The sequence below is a fragment of the Rattus rattus genome, chromosome 2 (assembly GCF_011064425.1).
Source record: "Rattus rattus isolate New Zealand chromosome 2, Rrattus_CSIRO_v1, whole genome shotgun sequence".
NCBI classification, from domain to species: domain Eukaryota; kingdom Metazoa; phylum Chordata; class Mammalia; order Rodentia; family Muridae; genus Rattus; species Rattus rattus.
The window spans coordinates 154,892,367-154,917,058 of NC_046155.1; the positions used below are offsets into that span (position 1 = coordinate 154,892,367).

Sequence of the window (24,692 nt, forward strand, 5' to 3'; positions counted from 1 at the left end):
TAGCACAGCTTTCTGGGAGCTGTCCCCTCCAGTTGCCAGAGTTTCTGGGTACTCAGCTCTAGCAGGGGATTTTCTAGAGGAATTTTAGCTCTTTAGGGCCTGTTCCTTCTATTTTTTTTTTAAAAAAATTATTTATTTTATGTATATGGGCACACTGTAGCTGTCTTCAGACACAGCAGAAGAGGGCATCAGATCCCATTACAGATGGTTGTGAGCCACCATGTGGTTGCTGGGAATTGAACTCAGGACCTCTGGAAGAGCAGTCAGTGCTCTTAACCGCTGAGCCATCTCTCCAGCCTGGGTCTGTTCTTTCAGAGTCCCTGATTGTGGCCACTCACAGAGCAGAGCTTGTGATCTGGCTCCAAGAACACACAACACAAGCCAAGGTCAAAGCAAGATGCCCAGCCATGTCAGTTCGGACTGGCGTCCTTTCTGGGATCAACTTGTTCCTTATCTTGGGATATTTTTTAAAAAAGTGTGTGTGTGTGTGTGTGTGTGTGTGTGTGTGTGTGTGTGTGTGTGTGTGCATGGGCCTGTGTGCATCCGTGTGTGCACGCGTTGTGTGTTGTGTGCATCGGACTGCATATCTGTGAGGACAGGAGAAGATGTAAGGCCCCCTGGAGCTGGTGTAAGGTGGTTGGGAGCTACCTGACATGGGTCCTAGGAACAGAACTTGGATCCTTTGGAAGAGCAGTCGGTGCTCTTCACCGTGGAGCAGTTCTTGCCGTGTAAACTACACCCCCAGCACAGCGCTGGAGCAAAGAGGCTTGGGTGACCAACTCGGAAAACAACTCGCTTCACTGCGGCATCAGCTTTAATGGCCTTGGTCACAAGCTCTGTGTGTCAGAATCAGTGGGCTGAGGAGATGGCTTAGTGGGAGGAGGACCTGCTGCCAGGCACGAGGACCTGAGTTCCAATCCTCAACGCTCAGGGAAGGTGTTGGGCGTGGGACTGGGAAAATGGATCCGTGGTTAAAGGGGCTTTTGGCCAAGCCTGGTGACCTCAGCTTCTCTTACTGAGCCTGGAACCTGACTTTTTGGCTAGGCTGGTTGGCTGGCCACTGAGCTTCCGGGATCTTCCTGTCTGTCCCCTCAGGCCTGGCGTTACAGACGTGTGCCACTGTACCCATCTCGGGACCTCATGCTTGTTCAGAGAACACTTCCCTGACTGAGCCATCTCCCTATCTGGTTCACTTCAAATCGTGTACACAGCATCTGCTTTTCAAAACTTAAAGAGAAGCTGAGTGTGTTGTTCTGTTGCAGTTTCAAAGGCCTAGCTGGGGTCACAGAGGAGCGTTGAGCTCTGGGGCACCGAACATGAGTTTGGGGTTTCCTGCAGCACGATTAAGACAGGTGCCAGCGTCCCCCCGTGACCACCCTCTGTTCCCCACAGCCATGCTGCGCACAGTCTCTGCTGTCCTCCAGTTTGGCAACATTGTCCTGAAGAAAGAGCGGAACACGGATCAAGCCACCATGCCTGACAACACAGGTACCACCGGGGCCCACGTCCTCTGTCCTTGCCAGTGTCTCCTCTTACCTGTGCCCCTCACCCAGGAGGGCTCAGACTCCTGCACTTCGCAGAGGTCTTGCCCAGAGCACCCTGGTCAGGCTTCCTTCATTTTAAACACCCTGCTGACGACAACACCATGGTGGTAGGTAGACAACCCCACCTAGGCCTGAGAAGCATCTCTCCTCCTCTAGCCTGGGGCCCTCTTTTTCTTTTTAAAAATACTTTATGGGGGCTGGAGAGATGGTTCAGAGGTTAAGAGCACTGGCTCCTCTTCAAGATGTCCTGAGTTCAATTCCCAGCAACCACCTGGTGGCTCACAACCATCTGTAATGAGTTCTGGTGGCCTCTTCTGGCCTGCAGGTGTACATGCAGACAGAACGCTGTATACATAACAAACCAATCTTTAAAAAAAAATACTTTATTTTATGTGCATTGGTGTTTTGCCTGCATGCATGTCCATATGAGGGTGTCAGATTCTCTGGAACTGAAATTGCAGACAGTTGTGAGCTGCCATGTGGGTGCTGGGACTTGAACTCTGGTCCTCAGAAAGAGTATCCAGTGCTCTTAACCACTGAGTCATCTTTCTAGCCCCAACCTTGGGCATTTTAAATTCCTGATCTTCCTGCCTCTGCCCCTGAAGTGCTGAGGTTTCCCGTCTGTGCCACCACACCTGGTTTCATATCTCCCTCCCTGTTTTTGTTAAACAATGAAAATCACTAATTCTCCATCTTGCTTCTTGTTCATTATTTGGGACTGGGCCATATGTAGCCCAGGACGGCCTTGAATTCCTGGTCCTCTTGCATCCACCTCTTTTTAATTTTTTTGTTGTTGTCGTTTTTGTTTTTTTCAAGACAGGGTTTCTCTGTGTAGCCCTGGCTGTCCCAGGGCTCTCCTTATAGACCAGGCTGGCCTTGAACTCACAGATATTCACCTGCCTTTGCCTCCTGAGTGCTGGGATTAAGGTGTATGCCACCAATCTCCACCTCCTAAGTGCTGGCGTAACAGGCCTGTCCCGCCACTTCCAGCTGAAACGTTGGATGTTATCTTTAAGCTCCATGAGCGGATAGGAAAATGGAGGCTTTTGTTCAAATGACCTGGCCATGGCCGGTCAGCCAGTGAGTGGTGTCAGCTGTGAGCTCTGAGCAGCTCCATGGCTTCTTGGGGTAAAGGAAGAGCTGAGTGACAGGTAGTTCCCTCACTCCCTCCTGGCCCCTGGGCAGTTTTTTGTTTTATAGGTTTTTTTTTTTTTCTGTTTTGTTTTGTTTTTTTGAGACAGTGTCTGCCAATGTAGCACAAGTAACCAGGAACCTGCTCTATAGTCTGTCCAGGTTGGCCTTGAACTCACAGAGATCCACCTGCCTCTGCCTCAGAGTGTTGATGGCATGTGCCACCTCACTCAACATTTTTTGTTTGTTTGTTTGTTTTAAGCTTTGCGAGAGAGGATGGCACTGTAGCCTATGCTGACCTCAAACTCACAGCCAGCCTCCTGCCTCAGCCTCCCAAGTGCTAGGATCTGGTTGTCATGGAAGGAGAGACGATTGCCCCCAGTCAGACTCCGGTGATGTCTGCGTCCTCGGGGTCTCCCCTGGGGTTTTCCTGCCCTGTGCCAGTGTAGCTGGAGATCTAGACAGAAATAGAGTTCACAGGCTCCCCCTGGACATCTGAAGCTCTCTGTCCTGGTTATAAAAACCCTCCAGCTCACTCGCAAACTCCGCACAGCTCTGAAAATCTGGGGAACTGGGGCACTGCTCCTCACTACCCAGCCCTGCAGCGCCCACTTGTGGCCAGCGGGGATGCTGTTCACCAACCTGGCCCGGCTCTGCCTGGCACACCAGTTTGCTTTTCTTAATTGAGGGCAAACATTTCAAGTCTTTCTTTCTTCTTTGTTTTTTTTTATTTTTATCTTTTTGGCGTGTATGTTGGGGGTGGAGGCTTCAAGACAGGGTTTTTCTGTGTATGTCTGGCTGTCCTGGAACTCACTCTGTAGACCAGGCTGGCCTCAAACTCAGAGACCTTGGCTGCCTCTGCCTCCTGAGTGCTGGGATCAGAGGCGTGTGCTGCCACTGTCTGGCTAGAAGCCGTTCTGAAACCTGCTTATTTTTCCTTAATGCCTTCAGGGGTATCTTTATATGTTTACTAGAATCCAATGGTTGGGAGTGTTGGGTTCAGACAGGATCTCGTGTAACCCAGATTGGCCCCCAACTTGCTTTGTAGTTGAGGATGACCTTGAATTCATGATCCTCCTGCCTCAAACCCTCAGATACTGGCTGGCAGGTCTGTGCCACCATGTCTGACTCTGGTGCCTTTTTAATGTATTTCTTTCTAGGCTTCTCTCTTTCCTTCTGTGGGGCCGAGCACAGAGTAAGCTTTCCCTCAGCGGAGCTGACTGATGCCTGGAAACGTGGCTTGATTCAGGGTTTAATTCAGAGTAGAAAGGGAAACACGCCTCCCACGCAGCCTTGGCGTGCTCCACCGCAAACATCCATCTATTTAGCGTGCTGGAGTAGAGGTGCTTTCTCTGCTAGTGACTCCTACTGAAACTACGCATCACTCCAGGTCCAGGGGCACAGGCCTTTTAACCCAGCACTGGGTTAGCCCTGGATGCTACTGCCAGAAAGGCTTCCTCCTCCTCTTTCCTCCAGCAGAGGGCTGTGGTGTCCCACAAGCCCTCCCCTTCCCCAGCACTAAACCACCCCCCCAACCCCCGTCCCCTCCTGTCTCCCCCAGCTGCCCAGAAGCTGTGCCGCCTCTTGGGACTTGGAGTGACTGACTTCTCCAGAGCCCTTCTCACGCCCCGCATCAAAGTCGGCCGAGATTACGTCCAGAAAGCACAGACCAAGGAGCAGGTAGGTGGGATCCAGCGGTGCAGGGGCTGGAAGAACTGGCTTGCGATTTGCGATCCTGGGACTTTTAAATTATTATTAATATTACAATTATTTGTTCATTTATTTGTTGGGGGGGGTCACGCATGCCACAGCATGCAGGCTGACACCAGAGGGCCACTAAGAGCAGGTCGTTCTGTCCTTCTGGGTGGGTCCTAGGGATTGGACTCAGGTCATCAGGCTTGGCAACAGCCTTTACCTTCAGAACCTCTCACCAAGTCTTTTTTTTTCCTTTTCTTTTTTTCGGAGCTGGGGACTGAACCCAGGGCCTTGGGCTTGCTAGGCAAGCGCTCTACCACAGAGCTAAATCCCCAACCCCTCACCAAGTCTTGAGATAGCTTCCCCCCTCTCTCATGCTCAGCAGCCTTGCCTGCCCTACTCTTCACCATGCTGGGGGTGGGCAGGCAGGCGGGGCAAGCAGTAATGAACACAGATCAAGGCTGGGGAGATGGCTCCATCAGCAAGGGCTGGCCTCACAAGCACGTGGACGAACCCGAGCTTGAACCCCAGAACCCATGTCAAGAGCTGGCGATGGACACAGGGGGATTCCTGGCTTTCACTGGTCAGCCACTTTAGCTGAATGAAGAAGCTCCAGCTTCAGTGAGAAAGTCTCTTTGAAAGAACTAGGTGGGAAATGGCTCTTCCTGAGGCATGACCCCCGAGCTTGACCTCTGGCCTCCACACCCTCATGTGTGCTCACATGTGCACACACGTGCACGTACACACAATATACCAATACCAATACACAATACCAAAATAAAGACTTGTCTCTCAAGGAGCTTGGGATGTACTGTGGTGGTGGTTCTCACCCTTCCTAATCCTTGGACCCTTTAACACAGTTGCTCATTTTGTGGTGATCCCTAACCACTGGGTTACCTAGTTGCTACTTTATAGCTGTAATTTGCTACTGTTTTGTCCGGCAATGTAAATACCTGATCTGTGGCCTCTGTGGGGGTCAGGAGGACCCAGGGGCTGAGAAACACTGTGCTCCGGACATGGCCAACGAGCCTGGAGAGGATGGTTCTGCTTAGCGATGCCTCAGTGAGGGGGGTTAGTGATGTGGAAACGAAGGAGCGAGGGGCAGGGTTCCAGAAACCATGATCAACAGGGACAGAGTAAAGAGGTGCTGCGGGAGGCTGGGAAGCGACTTGGTTTCATTTGTCCTTTATATTAAGATTCTCTTGTCTACTGCAAGAACTGGTTCCTTAGAGTATATGTATAAGCAAGGAAACTCAGGGTCACTGACATAATCGATGCAAAGATGGTGGCTCAGACCACAGGGGTGACAGAGAGGTGACCACAGGTTGGAGCCACAGGGAACAGGAAGGAGCTTGGATTTCTGTCTCAGTTTCGGTCTCTGATAGCATGGAGAAACTAAGGCACGGAGAGGTTTATTCAAGGCCCTGAGGCTACAGAGTCTCTTAGTGGCTATACTGGGATTCGAACCCAAACTCTTGGATCTGGAGCTCACACTGTGCTGTAGATATTGATTTAAGAGGGGGAAGGAAGGTAGGAGCCTGAAGCACACAAGATCTTCATTAATGACAGAGTGTTGTTATTGTGGTCCTCTTTGGTGTATATACCCAAAAAAATTGTGGGATGAACTGCAAGGGCCTAAAAGTCCAGGGACACCCTGCTTGAGCCACACCCAGTGAGTGTCACATGGGCTGGCCTTCACTTTGCACCCTACCCTGCAGGCTGACTTTGCGCTGGAGGCTCTGGCCAAAGCTACCTATGAGCGCCTGTTCCGCTGGCTGGTTCTGCGGCTCAACCGTGCCCTGGACAGAAGCCCACGTCAGGGCGCCTCCTTCCTGGGCATCCTGGACATCGCAGGCTTTGAGATCTTCCAGGTGTGCACTGTTGCCTTGCGGTCCCCTCTCGCCTACTCTGGTTCCCTCCGTCCCCGCACTCACCACCCTATCCCTCCTTCAACGCCCTCGTAGCTGAACTCCTTCGAGCAGCTGTGCATCAACTACACCAATGAGAAGCTGCAGCAGCTGTTCAACCACACCATGTTCGTGCTGGAGCAGGAGGAGTACCAGCGAGAGGGCATCCCCTGGACCTTCCTGGACTTTGGGTTGGACCTGCAGCCTTGCATCGACCTCATTGAGCGGCCGGTGAGGGGCCAGAACCAATGGGCCGGCAACCCAGACCCTTAATGCTCGGCCCCGCCTACCGCCCAGACCCTAAGAACTTGCCCCACCCACTGCCAGACACACACATACCGCTAAGACGCTCAAAACTTGACTCCACCCACCGCCCAGTCCCACAGTACTTTGCCCTCCCAATGCTCAGACCCACAAAGCTTGGCTCCACCTACTACCCAACCCGGTCCACCTGCCACAGCGCCCTTCACTAACCCAAAGAGGAAATGTCCCACCAGCAGCCACATCCCTGTCACCAGTGGGTTCTCTGGACACTGCAGATCCCACTTGAGTTCCCGGCTCCAGACATCGGGTCAATTGGGTCAATGCGAGGTTCGGTGCTGGTGCTGAAGCCTAGTGCTTTGCTGCTCAGCCACATCCCAGTCCCCCAACCTCGAGCACTGACAGCTGCAACCTGTGCCCAGACTTGGGGAATCTGACTTCTGTTCCCTTTGCTGGTCAGGCCAACCCTCCAGGTCTCCTGGCCCTGCTGGACGAGGAGTGCTGGTTCCCCAAGGCCACTGACAAGTCTTTTGTGGAGAAGGTTGCCCAGGAGCAGGGCAGCCACCCCAAGTTCCAGCGTCCTAGGAACCTACGAGATCAAGCAGACTTCAGCGTCCTGCACTACGCAGGCAAGGTGAGGGCTAGGCTGGCCATGGTTCCCACTCAAGGATCCAGGGGTCTGGACTTGGCCCCAGTGTACACTGGCTCACGTGACACACAAAATGCAAGACCAAGTCAGCCAAAGCATCCTCCAGAGGGAGGCAGGCCCCCTGTGAAATTCCACGGAGAGCCTCACACCTGGGGCCCTTTGATGGGAACGGACTATGTTTGAGGAACTGAGGAGGCCTATGTGGCCAGAGCAGAATGTACTAAAAGAATGTTGTAGTCGTGAAGGGCAAAGGGATGAGCTACAGGAGTGTGAGGGAAGGGGGGCATAGAAAGAAGGGTCATATAGGTGAGGGGCAGTTCAGAGCATGCATACAAGTTGACCCCCCTGTTCCAGTCCCTGTGTGTGGGGAGCTCAGTCACACGGTCGTTCGTCTGTCTCATTCCATTCAGGTTGACTACAAAGCCAATGAGTGGTTGATGAAGAACATGGATCCATTGAATGACAACGTGGCCGCCTTGCTTCACCAGAGCACAGATCGTCTCACAGCTGAGATCTGGAAGGATGGTAAGGTCCCCCTCCCAGGGTGTGTCACAGGTGCTTTCCCCCTTCCTACCCCCAGGGAGCAGGAGCTAGAGGGGGAGGAATGTTGGGTACATGGATGAATGGGTGGGTGGATGAGTGAGTGGATACACAGATGAGCGGTGGTGGGTGAGCCAGTGGACAGATGGATGGACTGATTGGAGGCTGATGGATGAGCAGGATGGGTGAATGGATGGATGGACAGATGGATGGATGGATGGGTGGACAGATGGGTGGATGGACAGACAGACGGACGGACGGATGGATGGACGGACAGACAGATGGGTGGATGGATGGATGGATGGATGGATGGATGGATGGATGGATGGGTGGATGGATGGATGGATGGGTGGGTGGGTAAGTGAGTAGAAAGCTACATGGGTTGATGAGTGGTTTGGTGGGTGGATGTGTTGTTTTCTTAAATTAGCATCTTACACGAGGATAAGAAATAATACAGGCGGGGCTGGGGATTTAGCTCAGTGGTAGAGCGCTTGCCTAGCAAGCGCAAGGCCCTGGGTTCGGTCCCCAGCTCCGAAAAAAAGAAAAAAAAATACAGGCATACCCATGGGCATATCGTTGTTGATGATTATTTTTAGAAAAATAAGTGCAGCCATCCCTTGGGACACACAGGACACTAGGCCACTCAAAGACTTACATCAATACCATAGTATTCACATTTGACACACACACCTTCCCAGATACTTTTTCCTCTCTATCCCTATAGTCTGAATCATCCCTCATCCTATTTATTTAACAAAATGCAAATGATATGTAAATAGTGGTTACACTACTACACAGAACATGGCAGGAAAAAGCCTGTTTTGTGTTCAGTATAAACTCTTTTCCTCAGAGTATTTTTAATTAGTTGTTCAGTCGCAAGCGCCAAGCCTGAATATATGGAAAGCTGATTTTATGTAGATATTTTTAGCCAGGCATGGCGGTGCAAGCCTTTAATCCCAGCACTCGCGGGTGGGTGGGGTGGGGGAGGCAAGTGGAACTCTGTGAGTTTATATCATGAGCTCTAAGGAAGCCAGAGAGGCCATGTCTCAAATAAACAAACAAGTTGAGCAATCAGGGAGCCCAAGTTCAGGAGCAGCACCTCCGTCAGGGGCGCCAACACTTCTGTCCTCCATGGGTACCTGCACTCATGCACTCACACGCACACACACACACACACACACATACACACACATACACATACACACACATACACACATACATACACACGCACGCATACACACGCACGCACACACATGCACACTCACACGCACATGCACACACACAGAGTTAAAAATAATCAAAATAGGGCTGGAGAGATGGCTCAGAGGTTAAGAGCACTGTCTGCTCTTCCAGAGGTCCTGAGTTCAATTCCCAGCAACCACATGGTGGCTCACAACCATCTGTAATGGGATCTGACGCCCTCTTCTGGTGTGTCTTAAGACAGCTACAGTGTACTCATATGTAATAAATAAATAAATCTTTAAAAAATAATCAGGGGTTGGGGGTTTAACTCAGTGGTAGAGCGTTGCCTAGCAAGCACAAGGCCCTGGGTTCGGTCCTCAGCGTAGTTCATGGGCACTATGGACACATGACCCATCTGTCCCATCCCCCATGTGCCTGGCTCTGAGTGACAGTCCTGCTCTTCTGGAGCTGATGTTAAATCAATCTTCTCCCACTAGAAACCATTAGCAAAGCTGGTGCAAAGGGCAGGGGAAGGGGAAGGGTAGGGACTTGGTCCAGTTTACATTCATCTTACTCTGGCTGCCTTGATCCCAGAATCGGACATGCTGCACCCTAGCAGCCAGCAGGGGGAAGGGGGGGGGGACAAATGAGATAGTCTGTGTCTTAGTTAAAGTTTTACTGCTGTGAAAAGACACCAGACACCAGACCGAGACAACTCTTATAAAGACAGCATTTAATTGGGGCTGGCTTACTGGGTCAGAGGTTCAGTCCATTATCATCAAAGCGGGAACATGGCGGCATCCAGGCAGCCACAGTACAGAGGAGCTGAGAGGTCTACATCTTCATCTGGAGGCTGCTAGCAGGATGATGACTTCCAGGCAGCTAGGATGAGGGTCTTAAAGCCCACACCCACAGTGACACACCTACTCCAACAGGGCCACACCCACTCCAACAAGGCCACACCCACTCCAACAGGGCCACACCCACTCCAACAGGGCCACACCTCCTAAAGGTGCCACTCCCTGGGCTGAGCACAGACAAACCATCGCAGTCCCCTAGGGGCAGAGTGTATGCGCCAAGTTAGTTGTTGAGCTTCCTGGCATCCAGGGCAAAAGGACTACCTAAGAAGACAGATGCAGACTTGGGCTCTAAGGTGTTCTGTTGTTTTCTTTGGTGCTGATTCTTCCCAGGTGACCTCAGCGCTACAGTTAGGGTGAACAGAACTTGATTAGGGCCCAGGCAACATCTGGGTCCTGCCTGCTTGCTCTGTGCTGACTAATGCTCTCTCTCTCTCTTCCTCTCACCTCCCCCTCCCATCTCCACACATCTCTCCCACCACTGCCATCTCCCCCCCCCTCATCTGTCCACCCCAGAACAAGGGGGTCTCCAACAGTTCACTTTACTTGGCTCCTTCCCGTCGCCGTCCCCTGGACCTGCAGGGAGACTCAGCTCTGGTGCTTCTCCTCCAGGGGTTGGGTCTCTCTGTGCACCCACGGGTGAGGTTGCAGGATACAGTGGGGGGTAGGGTGGGGAGGGGTCCTGGGTGGAAACGTCGGTCCCCCTCCTCTCTGCATGAGGTTTCTCCCTCCTTGCTGAGCCCTCGGTGGGTCTAGAGCCTTCTAGCTAGACCACACACTAAAAATACAGAGAAGGGGCCAGCAAGATGGGCCAGCACGTAAAGATGTGTGTGTGGCCAAGCCTGACCATCTGAGTTCCATCCCCCAGGACACATGTGGGGGAGGAGCAAACAATTCCCACAAACTGTCTGTCCTCTATACATGCCTTACACACATGCGCATACTCACGTGGACACACACACAGTGTAATAACATTTTAAGAAAGGCATTTCTGGAGAGATGGCTCAGAGGTTAAGAGCCCTGTCTGCTCTTCCAGAGGTCCTGAGTTCAATTCCCAGCAAACACATAGTGGCTCATAACCATCTGTAATGAGATCTTATGCCTTCTTCTGGCCTGCAGGCATACATGCAGGCAGAAAGCTGTATACATAATAAGTAAACAAATTTTTTAAAAAAGGGCATTTCCTGAGCACCTAATGTGCAAACAAGGAAACAAGCACAGAGAGGTTATGCAGTTTGCTCAAGGTCACACAGCCAGTAAGTGATAGAGTAGGGATTTAAATCCAGCTCTTCCTTATGCTGTAGAAACTTAGTCAATGAGATCTGATGTTTTGAAAATGAAATGACTGACAGCATAGGGACACCAGAGAGACTTGAACCTGGGGAGAGTCAGCAGTGGCAGGGCACACGAAGACTCATTACCAGGATCTGGCCCTGGGTCTCTACTTTCTGACCTATGTGACCTTGAGGCCAGTTGCTGCATTTCTGGCTGTCTGTCTGCCTGTCAGCTGCACTCCAATCCCCAAACCCAAGGAGCAGTGCTTTGTGTAACACGCGGGGCCCTGTAAACAGCAAGATGCTCTACCTTGGCTAATTCCACTCCTTAAAGCTGACTCTAAGAAGCTGGGTGTGGTGGCTCCGGCCCAGCACTCTGGAGTCTGAGGCAGGAGGATGGCAGGATTTATGGCTGGCTGACCTTGATCCTTTTGTGCACCTCTTCGTCCCTCTACAGTGGAAGGCATCGTGGGGCTGGAGCAAGTGAGCAGCCTTGGAGATGGCCCCCCGGGAGGCCGCCCCCGCCGTGGAATGTTCCGGACCGTGGGTCAGCTCTACAAAGAATCCCTGAGCCGCCTCATGGCCACGCTCAGCAACACCAACCCTAGTTTTGTCCGCTGCATCGTTCCCAATCATGAGAAGAGGGTGAGTGGGAGGTGTGCTCTGTGAGTGGGTATAAGTGGCCGCCATGTCTGGGCTCTCTGCTTCTGTCACGTAAAGTTTTTGAGTGTCCACGGTGTGGCAGAAACAGAACACAGTGGCAGAGAGACAAGGAGAGCCTCTTCTGCTGTGTCCTTCGAGGAGCTAAGGATGAAGGGAGATCACTGAGTTCTCACACTTGCTGGTAGACAGAGCAAAAGGGGTACTGAACAAACTACACATACATCCCAGCTCCCAGAGTGAAGTGCAGGTGACTGAAGGCGTGAGAAGAAGGTCACTTGGATTTTACCCAGCCAGGGAGTCACAGAAGGCTCCCTGGAGGGGAGGGGGCTGAACTGATAGCCTAGGTAGTTTTCCAAGCGGGAAGAGCTTGTTTTCCAAGCTTGTGCCTCTGTCCCAGAAGCGGGTGGGAACATGGTGGGAATAAGGGGTGGAAGAAAGCTGCTTGGATAGGAGGTGGCACAGGCCCGTCAGTTTAGCACTAGGGACAATAAGATAGAATAACTGTTAAGTTCAGTACCGATCTTTCCTATGGCACCAGTTCAAAGACAGTCTGGGCAACTTAATAACGCCGTGTTTCAAATAAGTAAAAACAGTAGGTTGCTCGCGAATAAAGTTTCTTTCTAGAATCCCCCAGTGAGAGGCTGGGGGTGTGGATCAGTGGTAAACACTTGCCACAGGCCAGCTTGTGGCACCCCTGGTGGCCGCCAGTGACCCTGCCAACACCCCTGCAGGCTGGGAAACTGGAGCCACGCCTGGTGCTGGACCAGCTCCGTTGTAACGGTGTCCTCGAGGGTATCCGCATCTGTCGCCAAGGTTTCCCCAACCGCATCCTCTTCCAGGAGTTCCGGCAGCGGTGAGCAGGGCCAGCAAAGGGCTCCAGGGGGCTGGGCAGGATGGGAGCCAAGTCCCTACAAAAGCTATCTCAGCTTGGGGGCTGGATGCGCCTGAGAAAGGATCAGCGTGAAAGGCGCCTAGGGTGCCAGGTCTACTTAGGGTCACTTCAGTGCGCGATCCTCTATACTTAAAACAGAAGTAGAAGCTGGGCATAGTGTCTTCAGCTCTTGGGAGGCAAATACAGGAAAATCCTTTGATGGCCAGGCCTGGTCTACATAGCGAGTTCCAGGGCAGCCAATGTTACAAAATGAGATCCTGTCTCAAAAAAACCAAGATTCCAAAAGTGTCCCATCCCAGTAATGTGGTTTGCATTCCTGATGTTTATATGGTCTCTCATGCCACTGCGGCCCTTTTCCCCTCTACCCTCCCCTCTGGTTGCAGCTATGAAATCCTCACCCCGAACGCCATTCCCAAGGGCTTCATGGACGGCAAACAGGCCTGTGAGAAGATGGTATGTAGGGGCGGGGCTGAGTTTGGGGGCGGGATTGTGGAGGGATGGGGCTTTGTGGTCTGAGGTGAGGCCTGTTCAGTGGGTAGGGCCCATGGCTGGAGTGGGGAGGAATTTCTCTTGCTGGGGGCGGGGCCTGTAGATGAAGGCGGTGCTAACCCCATGGGCAGGTTTTTAGGCCTTTGGCGTTGGGGTGGGATGTATGAAAAGCAGGAAGCGTTGGGCCTTCAGAAAGCTGTTTCGTAAGCCCTGTGTGATGGGGTGGAGCCCATAGCATGGGAGTAGGGTCTGTGGCAGGTGTAGGGTCTGGAAGGGGATCCAGGTGTGTGGGGGACTGCCCCACTGTCCTTCCTCATACAATTTCTTTTTCTCCTCCCCTCCCCACTCTCACCCCCCAGATCCAGGCCCTGGAGCTAGACCCCAACCTGTACCGTGTTGGCCAAAGCAAGATCTTCTTCCGGGCAGGGGTCCTAGCTCAACTGGAGGAGGAGCGAGATCTCAAGGTCACCGATATCATAGTATCTTTTCAGGCAGCGGCACGGGGCTACCTGGCCCGTAGGTGAGGGACGCCATGCTGTGTCAGGTGTTGTGGGCCAAGGCTGGGCTGAGGCCAGCAAACACTCAGAGGAAACTGGGGTGTTGCATGCTGCAGGAGTTCAAAAGGTCGGGGTCCAGCAGGATACATTGTTGCTCAGGACCCCAACTGGAGGGGTGGCATGTCTTGATGAAAGAGAATGAGAAGCTGGTGTGTGTAAGAGCCCCGTGGTGGGGCACCTGGCCTGTCTCAGATGCAGACAGTCGTAGAACGATCTCTCTTCTGGTGGCCCAGACCCAGGCTGGAGGCCCTGGGTCCCTGGGGAATGTGGAGAGCTATGAGCCAAGGGCAGGGTCAGTGTGCGAGGATGGACTGAGAAGAAAGAAGGGAGGCTGAGGCTGGGCAGAGCCAAGGCAGGATGTGTAAGATTGATTGTAAAGTCTGCTGTGGTGAGCGTTCAGCGCAGTGGCTGCCGGGCTCACCTAGTGTGCGTGAGACCCTGGTCCCATCCTCACTGGGATGTACGCTTGTCACTCCTGAGCTGTGGAGGTGGAGTTGGGGGATCAAGAGTTCAAAGTCAGCCCAAGCTACATGAGACCCCCATGTCCCCCAAACAATCAAGGGTAGAGTGGCTGCTTTCTGGGGGCCAACCCCCACTCTCAGCGGTGTCCCCACAGGGCTTTCCAGAGGAGGCAGCAGCAGCAGAGTGCTCTGAGGGTGATGCAGAGAAACTGTGCCGCCTACCTCAAGCTGAGGAACTGGCAGTGGTGGAGACTGTTCATCAAGGTGAGGGAGGCTGGGCCTGCGCCTCAGCTCGGGACCCCTCAGCTGGGGGGGGGGCACTCCGCTCTCAGCGTCTGCGCATTGGAGCGCCTCTGCCTGCCTGTTACCCAGGATTCTTTAGGCAGCAAGTGATTTAAACTAGTCTGATGCAGGACACTGGAGGGGGGTGGGTTAAGCTCGCCTGGAATCTCTGCACGTTGGAGAGGATGGGTGGAGGCCTTGGCTGAGGCCGTTGCTCAGTTAGAAGTGCGCTTGCTCAACATGCATTAAACTGTCACCCCAGAACTCCGGAGACAGGAGGATCGGGTGTTCTAGGTCATCTGTGGCTACATATAGTGTTTGATTCTAGCCAGGACCACCTAAGCTCTTGGTTCAAAAAAAAAAAAAAAAAAAAAAAAGGGAAGGGGGATAATATCATGGCTCAGCAGATTAAAGATGCTTGCCCCCAAGCCTGATGGCATGAGTTCAATCCCCAGGACCCATACTGTGGTAGGAGGAAACTGATTCCATCAAACGTGTAAAACCACCACCATCAAACAAACCAACAGATCAAAAGTACACACAGTTTCAGGTGCAGCTGGATCCAGAAGAAGCCAGTGGTCTCCAGACCACCCTCGGGTTCACAGGGATACATCAGCAAAGGTGACAGGCTGCAGGCGTGTGGTGGGTTCCCCTTCCTGGAGCTACTGTATTTTTCCCCAGGTGAAGCCCCTACTGCAGGTGACACGGCAGGATGAGGTGCTGCAGGCGCGAGCCCAGGAGCTACAGAAAGTTCAGGAGCTGCAGCAGCAGAGCGCGCGTGAAGTGGGAGAACTGCAGGGTCGAGTGGCACAGGTGAGGAGAGGCCATGTGACATAAGGAGGGAGGCCTCGCAGAAGAGTGGGTCTGTGTGGGTGTGGCCACGGTATGAGGGGCGGGGCTCTTGAGTTGAGCCACTTCCACAGAAGGAGTGGGAGTGTGGGGAAGTGGTTGGGCATAAGGGCATGGTCAAGATGGTGAGGAGTATGGCTTGGAGTGGGGCAGGATATGAAGGGCAGAACGAAGAGGATGAGGAGGTGGGGCCCCGCATGTGTGTCAGGGTCGGGCTGGGAGGGCAGGTGAGGCTATTAGGCAGGGCCTGTGTGATGGACAGGATTCCTATGGTGAGTGGCAGGGGCAGGGATGGGGTTCAAGGCTGGCTTTAGGCCTTGAGATGGGGCTTTGATGAGTGCAGCGAGTTGAAGACAGTAAGGGTCGAATGGTGAATGTGGAGCCTTGCGCGGAGCTATGACAGAGCTGTGTGGATGAGGGGCGGAGGCCAGGGCTTAAGGGGCAGGGTCTGCTGCACCCAGGCTGGGTGGTGGGAGGTAAGAGGTGGGGATGTGGGCGCAGCCTGAGAGAGGCCCCTGAATGGTACCTGCCGTCCACAGCTAGAGGAGGAGCGTGCGCGCCTGGCCGAGCAGCTGCGAGCGGAAGCGGAGCTGTGCTCTGAGGCGGAGGAGACACGGGCACGATTGGCTGCCCGGAAGCAGGAGCTGGAGCTGGTGGTGACAGAGCTGGAGGCACGAGTGGGCGAGGAAGAAGAGTGCAGCCGGCAGCTACAGAGCGAGAAGAAGAGGCTGCAGCAGCACATCCAGGTGTGGGGGCCCAGACACCCCTGTCCACCCCACTGCACAGCTCGGCTCCGAGGGTCTAAAGCACAAAGACTAAGTAGATTTCATTCAAATGGTGGAGGAACTAGAATCAGCTTCAAGTACTGCTGGATCCCTCTATTAAGTCCCTTCCTCAGGATTCAGCCTCTGTCTTCGGCCCTGACCCCAGTAGGCTACCCTCCTGTGACTACTCTCTCAAATCTGTGTGCACTGAGGGAACACTCGAGTTCTTTTTCTGCATGAATAGAAATCGTTACCCATCTTGGGGGTCTATAATGGTGTCTGGTATACACTAGACACTCAGTAAGTGCTTGTCAAGCCAATGAGTGAGCAAAACGGGGAGACAAGGAGAAGTTTGATGCTGCCCAGTCACCCAGGGCATTGACATGTGCAAAGCCACAGCCCTGGGATCCCCATCCCCTCCACCCACCACAGGAGCTGGAGACCCACCTAGAAGCAGAGGAGGGTGCCCGGCAGAAACTGCAGCTGGAGAAAGTGACCACAGAGGCCAAGATGAAGAAGTTTGAGGAGGATCTGCTGCTCCTGGAGGACCAGAATTCCAAGCTGAGCAAGGTGGGGCCTGGGTCAGCGAGAGAAGCCTCTGGGGGCCATGGCAAAGCAAGATGGGTTCCTGCTGGGATCCTGGTCCAGTGAGGCAGAGGTTGGAGGGGTGATGGTGAGGATTCACTACCACATGGGGATGGCCCGAAGTGTTGTTCATAAGAGCAGCCCACGTCCCTCCCTGTGCTTAATGACATCAAAGAGTCCCTGTGAGGTAGGCTGGGTCCAGACCCCAGGATGGAGAGGAGGGAGGAGTGGAAGGAAGACTGGGAAGGGCAGATGCTGGTGAGATGGCTGGAAAGCAAGGGTCCTGAGTCTCTTCTGTCCCCAGGAGCGGAGGCTGCTGGAGGAGCGCCTGGCTGAGTTCTCCTCACAGGCAGCGGAAGAGGAAGAGAAAGTCAAAAGCCTCAACAAGCTGAGGGTCAAATATGAAGCCACAATCGCAGACATGGAAGGTAAGCAGCCGGGAGCCAGGGTGGGCTGTGTGCATACTGAAGACCTGCGGGCAGCGGGTCAGAGGGAGGAGGAGGATTGCAGAGGGTCAGAGGGGGGAGGAGGAGGTGGTGCCAGGCCTCCGTCTGCAGCCCTTGCCTGTCCTGATGCCTGCAGACCGACTGAAGAAAGAGGAGAAAGGCCGCCAGGAACTAGAGAAACTGAAGCGACGGCTGGATGGGGAGAGCTCAGAGCTTCAGGAGCAGATGATGGAGCAGAAGCAGAGGGCAGAGGAGCTGCTCATACAGCTGGGCCGCAAGGAGGAAGAGCTGCAGGCGGCCCTGGTCAGGTGAGCCTCCCCAGGAGCGGTCCCTCCTCCCCTTGCCTCGACGAAGACACAGCATGTGAGGGACCTCAACTGCGAGGGCTCCACACGCAGTTGTTGAGCCACTGCGGTGTGCAAGCCATGATGCTGCTTATTTGAAACACATTGACCGTACTACATGGGAGGCCTTCCAAGACACCTTGGCCTGTGGGTACAGCTCCATCGCAAAGAAAATGTGAATTAGAAAACTGGAGATAGCTCAGTGGTTAAGAGCACTGGCTGCTCTTGCTCCCTCCTGGAGGCCCACAACTGTCTGTAACCATAGTTCTATGGAATCTGACATTCTGTTCTGGCCTCCTTGGGCACTGCAGACATAGAGCACACACACTCGTTCGCATAAAATAAAAATAAATCTTTAAAAAAAAATTAAGGTGGAGAAATGATTTGAGGATACTTCTGACCTCTACTTGTACACACAGAAGTTAAAATGACCCAGCACTTGGGAAGCTGAGACAGGAGCATTGTCATGAGTTCAAGGCTAGCCTGAGCAACTTAGAAAGATCCCGTCCTGGAAAACAGCAGCAACCACTCCCCAAAGACCCACAAAGGTGCTGGGCACAGGGCAGGAGCCCAGTGCCACCTGGGGGAACTGTGGGTTCTGCTGCACACCCAGGAATACGAATAGAAAGGATTTGGGAATAGGAATCACATGGCCAGAGACAGAGCTAGGACTTGAACCCACATCTGATCTCTCCAGCCCCTGAACATCACCCTCCGCTCTGCCTGAGTGCCAACCCCCTTCTTGGTCCTTGTCACAACCCCCAGGGCAGAGGAGGAGGGTGGTGCCCGTGCTCAGCTGCTCAAGTCTCTGCGAGAGGCACAGGCTGGCCTTGCTGAGGCCCAGGAGGACCTGGAAGCTGAGCGGGTAGCCAGGGCCAAGGCGGAGAAGCAGCGCCGGGACCTGGGCGAGGAGTTGGAGGCGCTACGCGGGGAGCTAGAGGACACCCTGGATTCCACCAACGCCCAGCAGGAGCTGCGGTAAGAAGATGTGGTGGGCGGGCATGGGAGAATAGTGGATGGGACAGGGAGGGTGTGGCACATCTGGACAGAGGCCACACACACACACACACACACACACACACACACACACACACACGCGCACACACACAGGTACCAGCTCTGAAGATGTAGATTGAAGAGTCAGACCTAGCCTTGTCCTCAGGCTACCCCATTCTTAGCGAACTTTTCTTTGTTTGTTTGTTTGATTGTTTGTTTGTTTATTTGGGCTTCTTGAGACATAGTTTCTCTGCGCAACAGCCCTGGGTGTCCTGAAATTTGCTCTGTAGACGCAGCTGGCCTCAAAGTCACAGAGATCTGCCTGCCTCTGCCTCCCAAGTGTTGGGATTAAAGGTGGCTAACGCTCTCTTTTTAATAAAGAGACGTACTCATTTTATTTATGTGAGCACACTGCAGCTGTCTTCACACACCCCAGAAGACATCAGATCCCATTACTGATGGCTGTGAGCCACCATATGATTGCTGGGAATTGAACTCGGGGACCTTTGGAAGAATAGTCGGGGCTCTTAACCACGGAGTCATCTCTCCAGTCCCAATGCCAACTCTTAAGTGAATCTAGGGACTGGAGAGATGGCTCCGTGGTTAAGATCACTGGCTTCTTTTACAGAAGATTTGAGTTCAGTTCTCAGCGCCCACATGGTGGTTTACAACTTCCTGTGGCTCCAGCTTCAGGAGATATGACACCCCTTCTGGCCTCCTTGGGCACTGCAGTCACATGTACCTACCCATACACATACACTTAAGAGATTAAATCTTACAAGAGATTTAAGCCACGTCTGTGGGAGATACTCTGGAAGGACATTGCTGAGGAATGGCCCTTTGAGTAGGGTTTGAGGAATAAATAGGAGGTGACACTTTACAACACACACCCTTTTGTATCACCACCCAGATACCTTGGGAAATGCATTTGTTATATAACCTGACAAGAGGTGACTTGAGAGGGCAGGTCTGTTTTAGCTCATGATTTCATGGCAGGGAAGTGGCTTCCATGCTGGCAGGAGTGTTTCCTGTCTGTGGTGGAGGAGCTTGTGGTAGGGCTGGCTGCCATCCTGACAGAACAGCAGATGCACTCTGGCAGGAATCCAGGCTGACTATAACCCTCAGCCTCCCTGTGTCAGCTGAACCCCTTGTCCATCCTTTCCAAACAGCGCCTCCAGCTGAGCACTGAGGCGTTGGGACTCATGAGCTGTTGGGGAGCACAAACTACAGGCCCATCCTTGGAGGAAATGGAGGAGGAGACCATGTCTGGTTCTCTTCACATCCCACAGTCCTTTGCTCTGAATTCCTGTCCCCTCTCTTCTGCCCACATCAAAGGTCCAAGAGGGAGCAGGAGGTGACAGAGCTGAAAAAGACTTTGGAAGAGGACGCCCGGTCTCACGAGGTGGCCATGCAGGAGCTGAGACAGAGGCATAGCCAGGCCCTGGTGGAGCTGACAGAGCAGTTGGAGCAAGCACGGAGGGTGAGTAGGTGGCAGCCGGCCACTCTCTGGGAGATAGCCTTGAATAAGTGTGAATTGAAAAGAGACTATTGAATGAAAACTCAAGGGAATGAGGGGTGAGCAATGGTGGTGGGCGTGCGGAGGCTCTGAGGTAGAGCCTCAACAGCTCCACCCGCTCCATGCAGGGCAAAGGTGTGTGGGAGAAGACTCGGCTCTCCCTGGAGGCTGAGGTGTCTGAACTTAAGACGGAGCTGAGCAGCCTGCAGACCTCGAGACAGGAGGGTGAGCAGAAGAGGCGACGCCTGGAGTCCCAGCTACAGGAGGTCCAGGGCCGATCCAGCGATTCTGAGAGGGCTCGGGCTGAGGCTGCTGAGAAGCTGCAGAGAGCCCAGGTGTGCAGGGGCAAGGGGTGTCATGTGACTAATCCTGGGAGGACTGAACAGTTTCACTCTAAATAGAGCAGCAAGGACAGAAAAAAGAAAAGACTCCACCCCAGTCTAGCTTGGTTCAAATATTTTCCATTTTTGAAACAGGGTTACTATGCGGCGTAGCGCTGGCTGTGCTGGAGCTCACTCTGTAGACCGGGCTAGTCTTGAACTTACAGAGATCCCCTTGTCTCTGGCTCCCCCCAAATTCTGGGATTAAAGTCTTGAGCCACCACACCCAGATCCCTCATCCTTTTTCATTGCTGAATAGTATTCCCTCATTTGGCTGTGGCTCCCTCTTTGGATCAGGCTTGAGCACAGCAATTTCCCTATAAGCACAGGGGCTAGAAATTCCTCTCCTCTAGGAACACCTAATACTTGGCCTCTGTGTTAATACTGTGTTAGACCCTGGCCATGGCACTGGCTTCCCACCATGCTTACAGCTAGGATTTGGGGCAGAGGCGTGGATAAGGCCCACCGTGTTGAACTACCCTGGCCAGCTGCATTTTCTCCTTTCCGCAGGTGGAACTTGAGAGCGTGTCCACAGCCCTAAGTGAGGCTGAGTCCAAGGCCATCAGGCTGAGCAAGGAGCTGAGCAGTGCAGAGTCCCAGCTGCACGACACCCAGGTGACCCTGCTCATCCCTCCCGCCCCCATCCTCTACTCTGCCACTGACTCCACCTGACCCCCTCATCCCTTCCTCCCACAGGAACTGCTGCAGGAGGAGACCAGGGCAAAGCTGGCTTTGGGGTCCCGTGTGCGTGCCCTGGAGGCCGAGGCAGCCGGGCTTCGGGAGCAGATAGAAGAGGAGGTGGTTGCCAGGGAACGGGCTGGCCGAGAGCTGCAGACCACACAGGCCCAGGTGGGCAGTAAAACCCGTCCAGGGACCACGGCCCCCATGCCTCCCTGGCTATGTCCCCACTGCCAAGCCTGCCCCTGACATCCCTACCCCACAGTGCACAGTGTGGGTGATGAACCCTGCCCCGCTGAACCTCCTCCGCTCTCCCTAGGTAGCACAAGGACTCTCCCCACCCTTCCTCACAGCCTGCTATGGCTCCCCAGTACCCTGGACAGAGCCTCTGGCTGTATTATCCAGTAATGTCTGCAGACCTTGGCTCTTTCAGGCTTCCGATCTTCCCTTCCTCTTAGTCGGTTGCTTGTCTCATCCACCCTCCGTTTTACTCTGGCTAAATTTTGGCCACCTTGGGCTGTGACTGTTCTACCCATGTGTCTCCTCACCAGATTATATATCCCATCTATTAACTGACCCTGATATGTATGGGAAGTCTTAAGAAACGCCAGCAGGATGAATGAGTGAGCCTTCCAGAGGCAGGCTCCTACGTGTACTTCAAAACCCATCTCCAATGGAGACCCTTCCCCATCCTATGTATTCCCCAGACTATCTCCTCCTGTTCCTCCTCCTCTTTTTCCTCTTCTTTTCCTCTTCTTCTTTTTTTTTCTTCCTCAGCCTTTGTCACTTTGCCTTGGTCTGGGGGACCCAACAGCAAATCCCATTTAGACTGAGTCCTTGGTCATGCTGAGGGTGCCAGTACCCTGGAAGAGCTGGGCTGATAGTTCTCAGGGTCTCAACTGCTTTGAGGCAGGAGGGCCCAGTGGTCAGCTCCTTCCTGTCTTTAGGCCTCAGTTTGCATCCAGGACACGAGGTGCCAGAAGCCCACACCACAGTCACTCACCACCATCACCCTTCTCCTCCCTGCAGCTCTCTGAATGGCGGCGACGCCAGGAAGAAGAGGCTGCCGTGCTGGAGGCTGGGGAGGAGGCTCGGCGCCGTGCAGCCCGGGAGGCAGAGACCCTGGCCCAGCGCCTGGCAGAAAAGACTGAGGCTGTAGAAAGACTAGAGCGAGCCCGGCGGCGGCTGCAGCAGGAGCTGGACGACGCCACTGTGGACCTGGGGCAGCAGAAACAGCTCCTGAGCACACTAGAGAAGAAGCAGCGAAAGTTTGACCAGGTGAATGCCACCCCGAGCAACCAGAAGCCCATTTGAATATCGGGAGAAATTTGCTAGCAGAGGGAACATTTGAGATAAGTTTTGAAGTAGGCATAGGAGTTGTGTCACTGCCAGGTAGGGGCTGACTCTGCCACAAAATAGTCTATAAAGCAGGCCACTGCGAGTGTCCGGCTTGTGCCTGTCACCCCATTGCTTGAGTGCCCCAGTTTAAATAAAGGTGTACAGAACATCCTGTCTTGTGCCCCTGAGGGTGCTTACACCCTGCCTCAGTTGTCCTGTGTGTTGCTGCTCCCATTTCAGCCTCAGTCTACCCATCTAGAAAGTGGGAATCACATCAAGTGTACCGCATCCTTGAGGATTAAAATAATCATTGCAGATGCCAGAGGTTCGCGGGCCTGTCAGCATTCTGTTACTGCCGCAAGCACTAGAGGCAACTGGCTTAGGAAGGACAAAGCATTATTTTGGCTCATGGGTTTGGAGGGTTTGGTTCTCAGCCATTTGTGCTATTGCTGACAGCTCTGTGAGTCAGAAGATCGTGGTGGCAGCAAGTGGGCAGCATAACCAGAAGTCAGACAGAGCCCTTTTCAACCATTCTTGCCTAGGTTTCCATGCCCAAAAAGCCCATCAATTACAGATGGGAGTTTCCAGTCCCCAGTGTCTGTAGCAAAGGTCACGTGTCTTTCTGGCTGATTAAAAGATTTTCAGAGGGCCAATGAGGTGGCCCACCCTGGTTAAAGTGAAGGTGCAGTTCGGCCTCTCCAACGTCTGTGTAAACGCTGGGTGGGTGTGGTGGCCATCTGTAGTTCCAGCCTTGATAGCCAGCAGAGGAGGCTGGCTAGCTGTCTCTCCCCCTGTCTATTTCTTGTGTCTCTTTGTGTGTGTATGTGTGTCCCTCTCTATTTCTAACTCTGTCTCTCTCAAGTATCTCTTTCCTCCCTCTCCACCTCCCTTCCCCACCCTCCTTCCCATCAACCCATCTCCCCCTGCATTTTTCTCTGCAGCTCCTGGCAGAGGAGAAGGCTGCAGTGCTACGGGCTGTGGAAGATCGTGAACGGGTAGAGGCTGAAGGCCGGGAGCGAGAGGCCCGGGCCCTGTCGCTGACACGGGCCCTGGAAGAGGAGCAGGAGGCACGGGAGGAGCTGGAGAGGCAGAACCGTGCTCTGCGGGCTGAGCTGGAGGCACTGCTGAGCAGCAAGGATGATGTTGGCAAGAACGTAAGCAGGTTGTGGGCACAGTGGGGACGGAAGCTCACACAGCAGACATGCTCATCTGCTCACCAAAGGACAGATGGGCGTTCTGCAGACACTCGCAGGGTGTGAACAAATTCCTCCACTGTAGCTGGACTTTTGGTTACTTGGTGGGTTCTTCTTTTTCCACCCTTCTCTACCCTTCCCCCTAACACTAGACAGGAGAGAGAAAAAGATAGAGGGAAAGGGGTGACTATCATTAGACTAGCCCTGCTGATTAGGGGCATCGAGATCCTTGGGGCGAGTGTGATCTTCGCCATCAGGATATCTACTGTCTTCTTGTTGTTGTTTCTTCTTTGCGCATGACTGCTTAACAAACCATACTAACAACCCACCCAGCCTCTCAGGGACCCTCTCATTTATACACCCTCTGAAGAGCCCCCGGAATTCCAAATGTCACACAATCGTAAGGAACTGTCTCCTGCTGGCAAAATCACACCTCTGCCAGAGCACGAGGCAAATCATAGTCAGCTGCTGTGGACAGTCTGAAGTAGCCACATATCCCCACATCTGGGATTAGAACAAAAACATATTCTTGTAATATCCCTGTGCTTTCTAAAAAAGCCAAAACTCAAAAATTGTCATTTCACTCCATCACACATACACAGTTTTGTTTAACTTTTTTCATTTGTTTGCTTCCCCTCCCCCACCACTCCGACAGGATTTTTCTTTCTTTTTTTAAAAAAGAAATTTATTTTATTTATTTATTTTATGGCACACCAGAAGAGGGCATCAGATCCCATTACAAATGGTTGTGAGGTACCATGTGGTTGCTGGGAATTGAACTCAGGACCTCTGGAAGAACAGTCAGTGCTCTTAACCTTTGAGCCATCTCTCTAGTCCCCAGACAGGGTTTTTCTATGTAGCCCCAGCAGTCCTAAAATTTGCTGTGTAGGGTCAGCCTTGAACTCAAGAGGTCCTCCCAATTGCTAAGATTAAAGGCACGCACCGAAACACTCAGCTTTTCTATCATCATCATCATCATCATCATCATCATCATCATCATCATCATCGTTATTTTTTTATCTCAAGTTGATTTAGGACTCCTGGCAATCCTCCTGCCTCAGCCTTCTGTGTGTTGAAGTATGTGCCACCATACCTTGCCAGACATATGTCACACACAGAACGAGATTGCCATTCACATATACGCAGTAGGAACGCTATTAAATGCAAGCTTCTGCGTGTGCCCAGGCCTGCACCCCTAGGCCCGGCTGACCTGCTCAGT

The 24,692-nt window shown here is 53.2% G+C and overlaps 1 protein-coding gene across 2 annotated transcripts in view; it reads left to right on the plus strand.

Annotated features, from left to right (window-relative positions):
- Positions 1-24,692, plus strand: part of Myh14 (myosin heavy chain 14) — a 59,277-nt gene that overhangs the window by 22,381 nt on the left and 12,204 nt on the right. For both annotated transcript variants that reach the window (XM_032893735.1, XM_032893734.1), the window contains 23 exons: positions 1,393-1,488; positions 4,237-4,355; positions 6,089-6,241; positions 6,335-6,508; positions 6,999-7,172; positions 7,598-7,712; positions 11,498-11,685; positions 12,435-12,556; positions 12,979-13,048; positions 13,444-13,604; positions 14,258-14,366; positions 15,066-15,197; positions 15,773-15,979; positions 16,430-16,567; positions 16,887-17,010; positions 17,165-17,336; positions 18,138-18,350; positions 19,704-19,848; positions 20,013-20,219; positions 20,775-20,879; positions 20,961-21,113; positions 21,972-22,220; positions 23,222-23,434. In XM_032893735.1, coding sequence (XP_032749626.1) covers positions 1,393-1,488; positions 4,237-4,355; positions 6,089-6,241; positions 6,335-6,508; positions 6,999-7,172; positions 7,598-7,712; positions 11,498-11,685; positions 12,435-12,556; positions 12,979-13,048; positions 13,444-13,604; positions 14,258-14,366; positions 15,066-15,197; positions 15,773-15,979; positions 16,430-16,567; positions 16,887-17,010; positions 17,165-17,336; positions 18,138-18,350; positions 19,704-19,848; positions 20,013-20,219; positions 20,775-20,879; positions 20,961-21,113; positions 21,972-22,220; positions 23,222-23,434 — 3,539 coding nt within the window. The remainder of the gene's footprint in view (positions 1-1,392; positions 1,489-4,236; positions 4,356-6,088; positions 6,242-6,334; positions 6,509-6,998; positions 7,173-7,597; positions 7,713-11,497; positions 11,686-12,434; positions 12,557-12,978; positions 13,049-13,443; positions 13,605-14,257; positions 14,367-15,065; positions 15,198-15,772; positions 15,980-16,429; positions 16,568-16,886; positions 17,011-17,164; positions 17,337-18,137; positions 18,351-19,703; positions 19,849-20,012; positions 20,220-20,774; positions 20,880-20,960; positions 21,114-21,971; positions 22,221-23,221; positions 23,435-24,692) is intronic.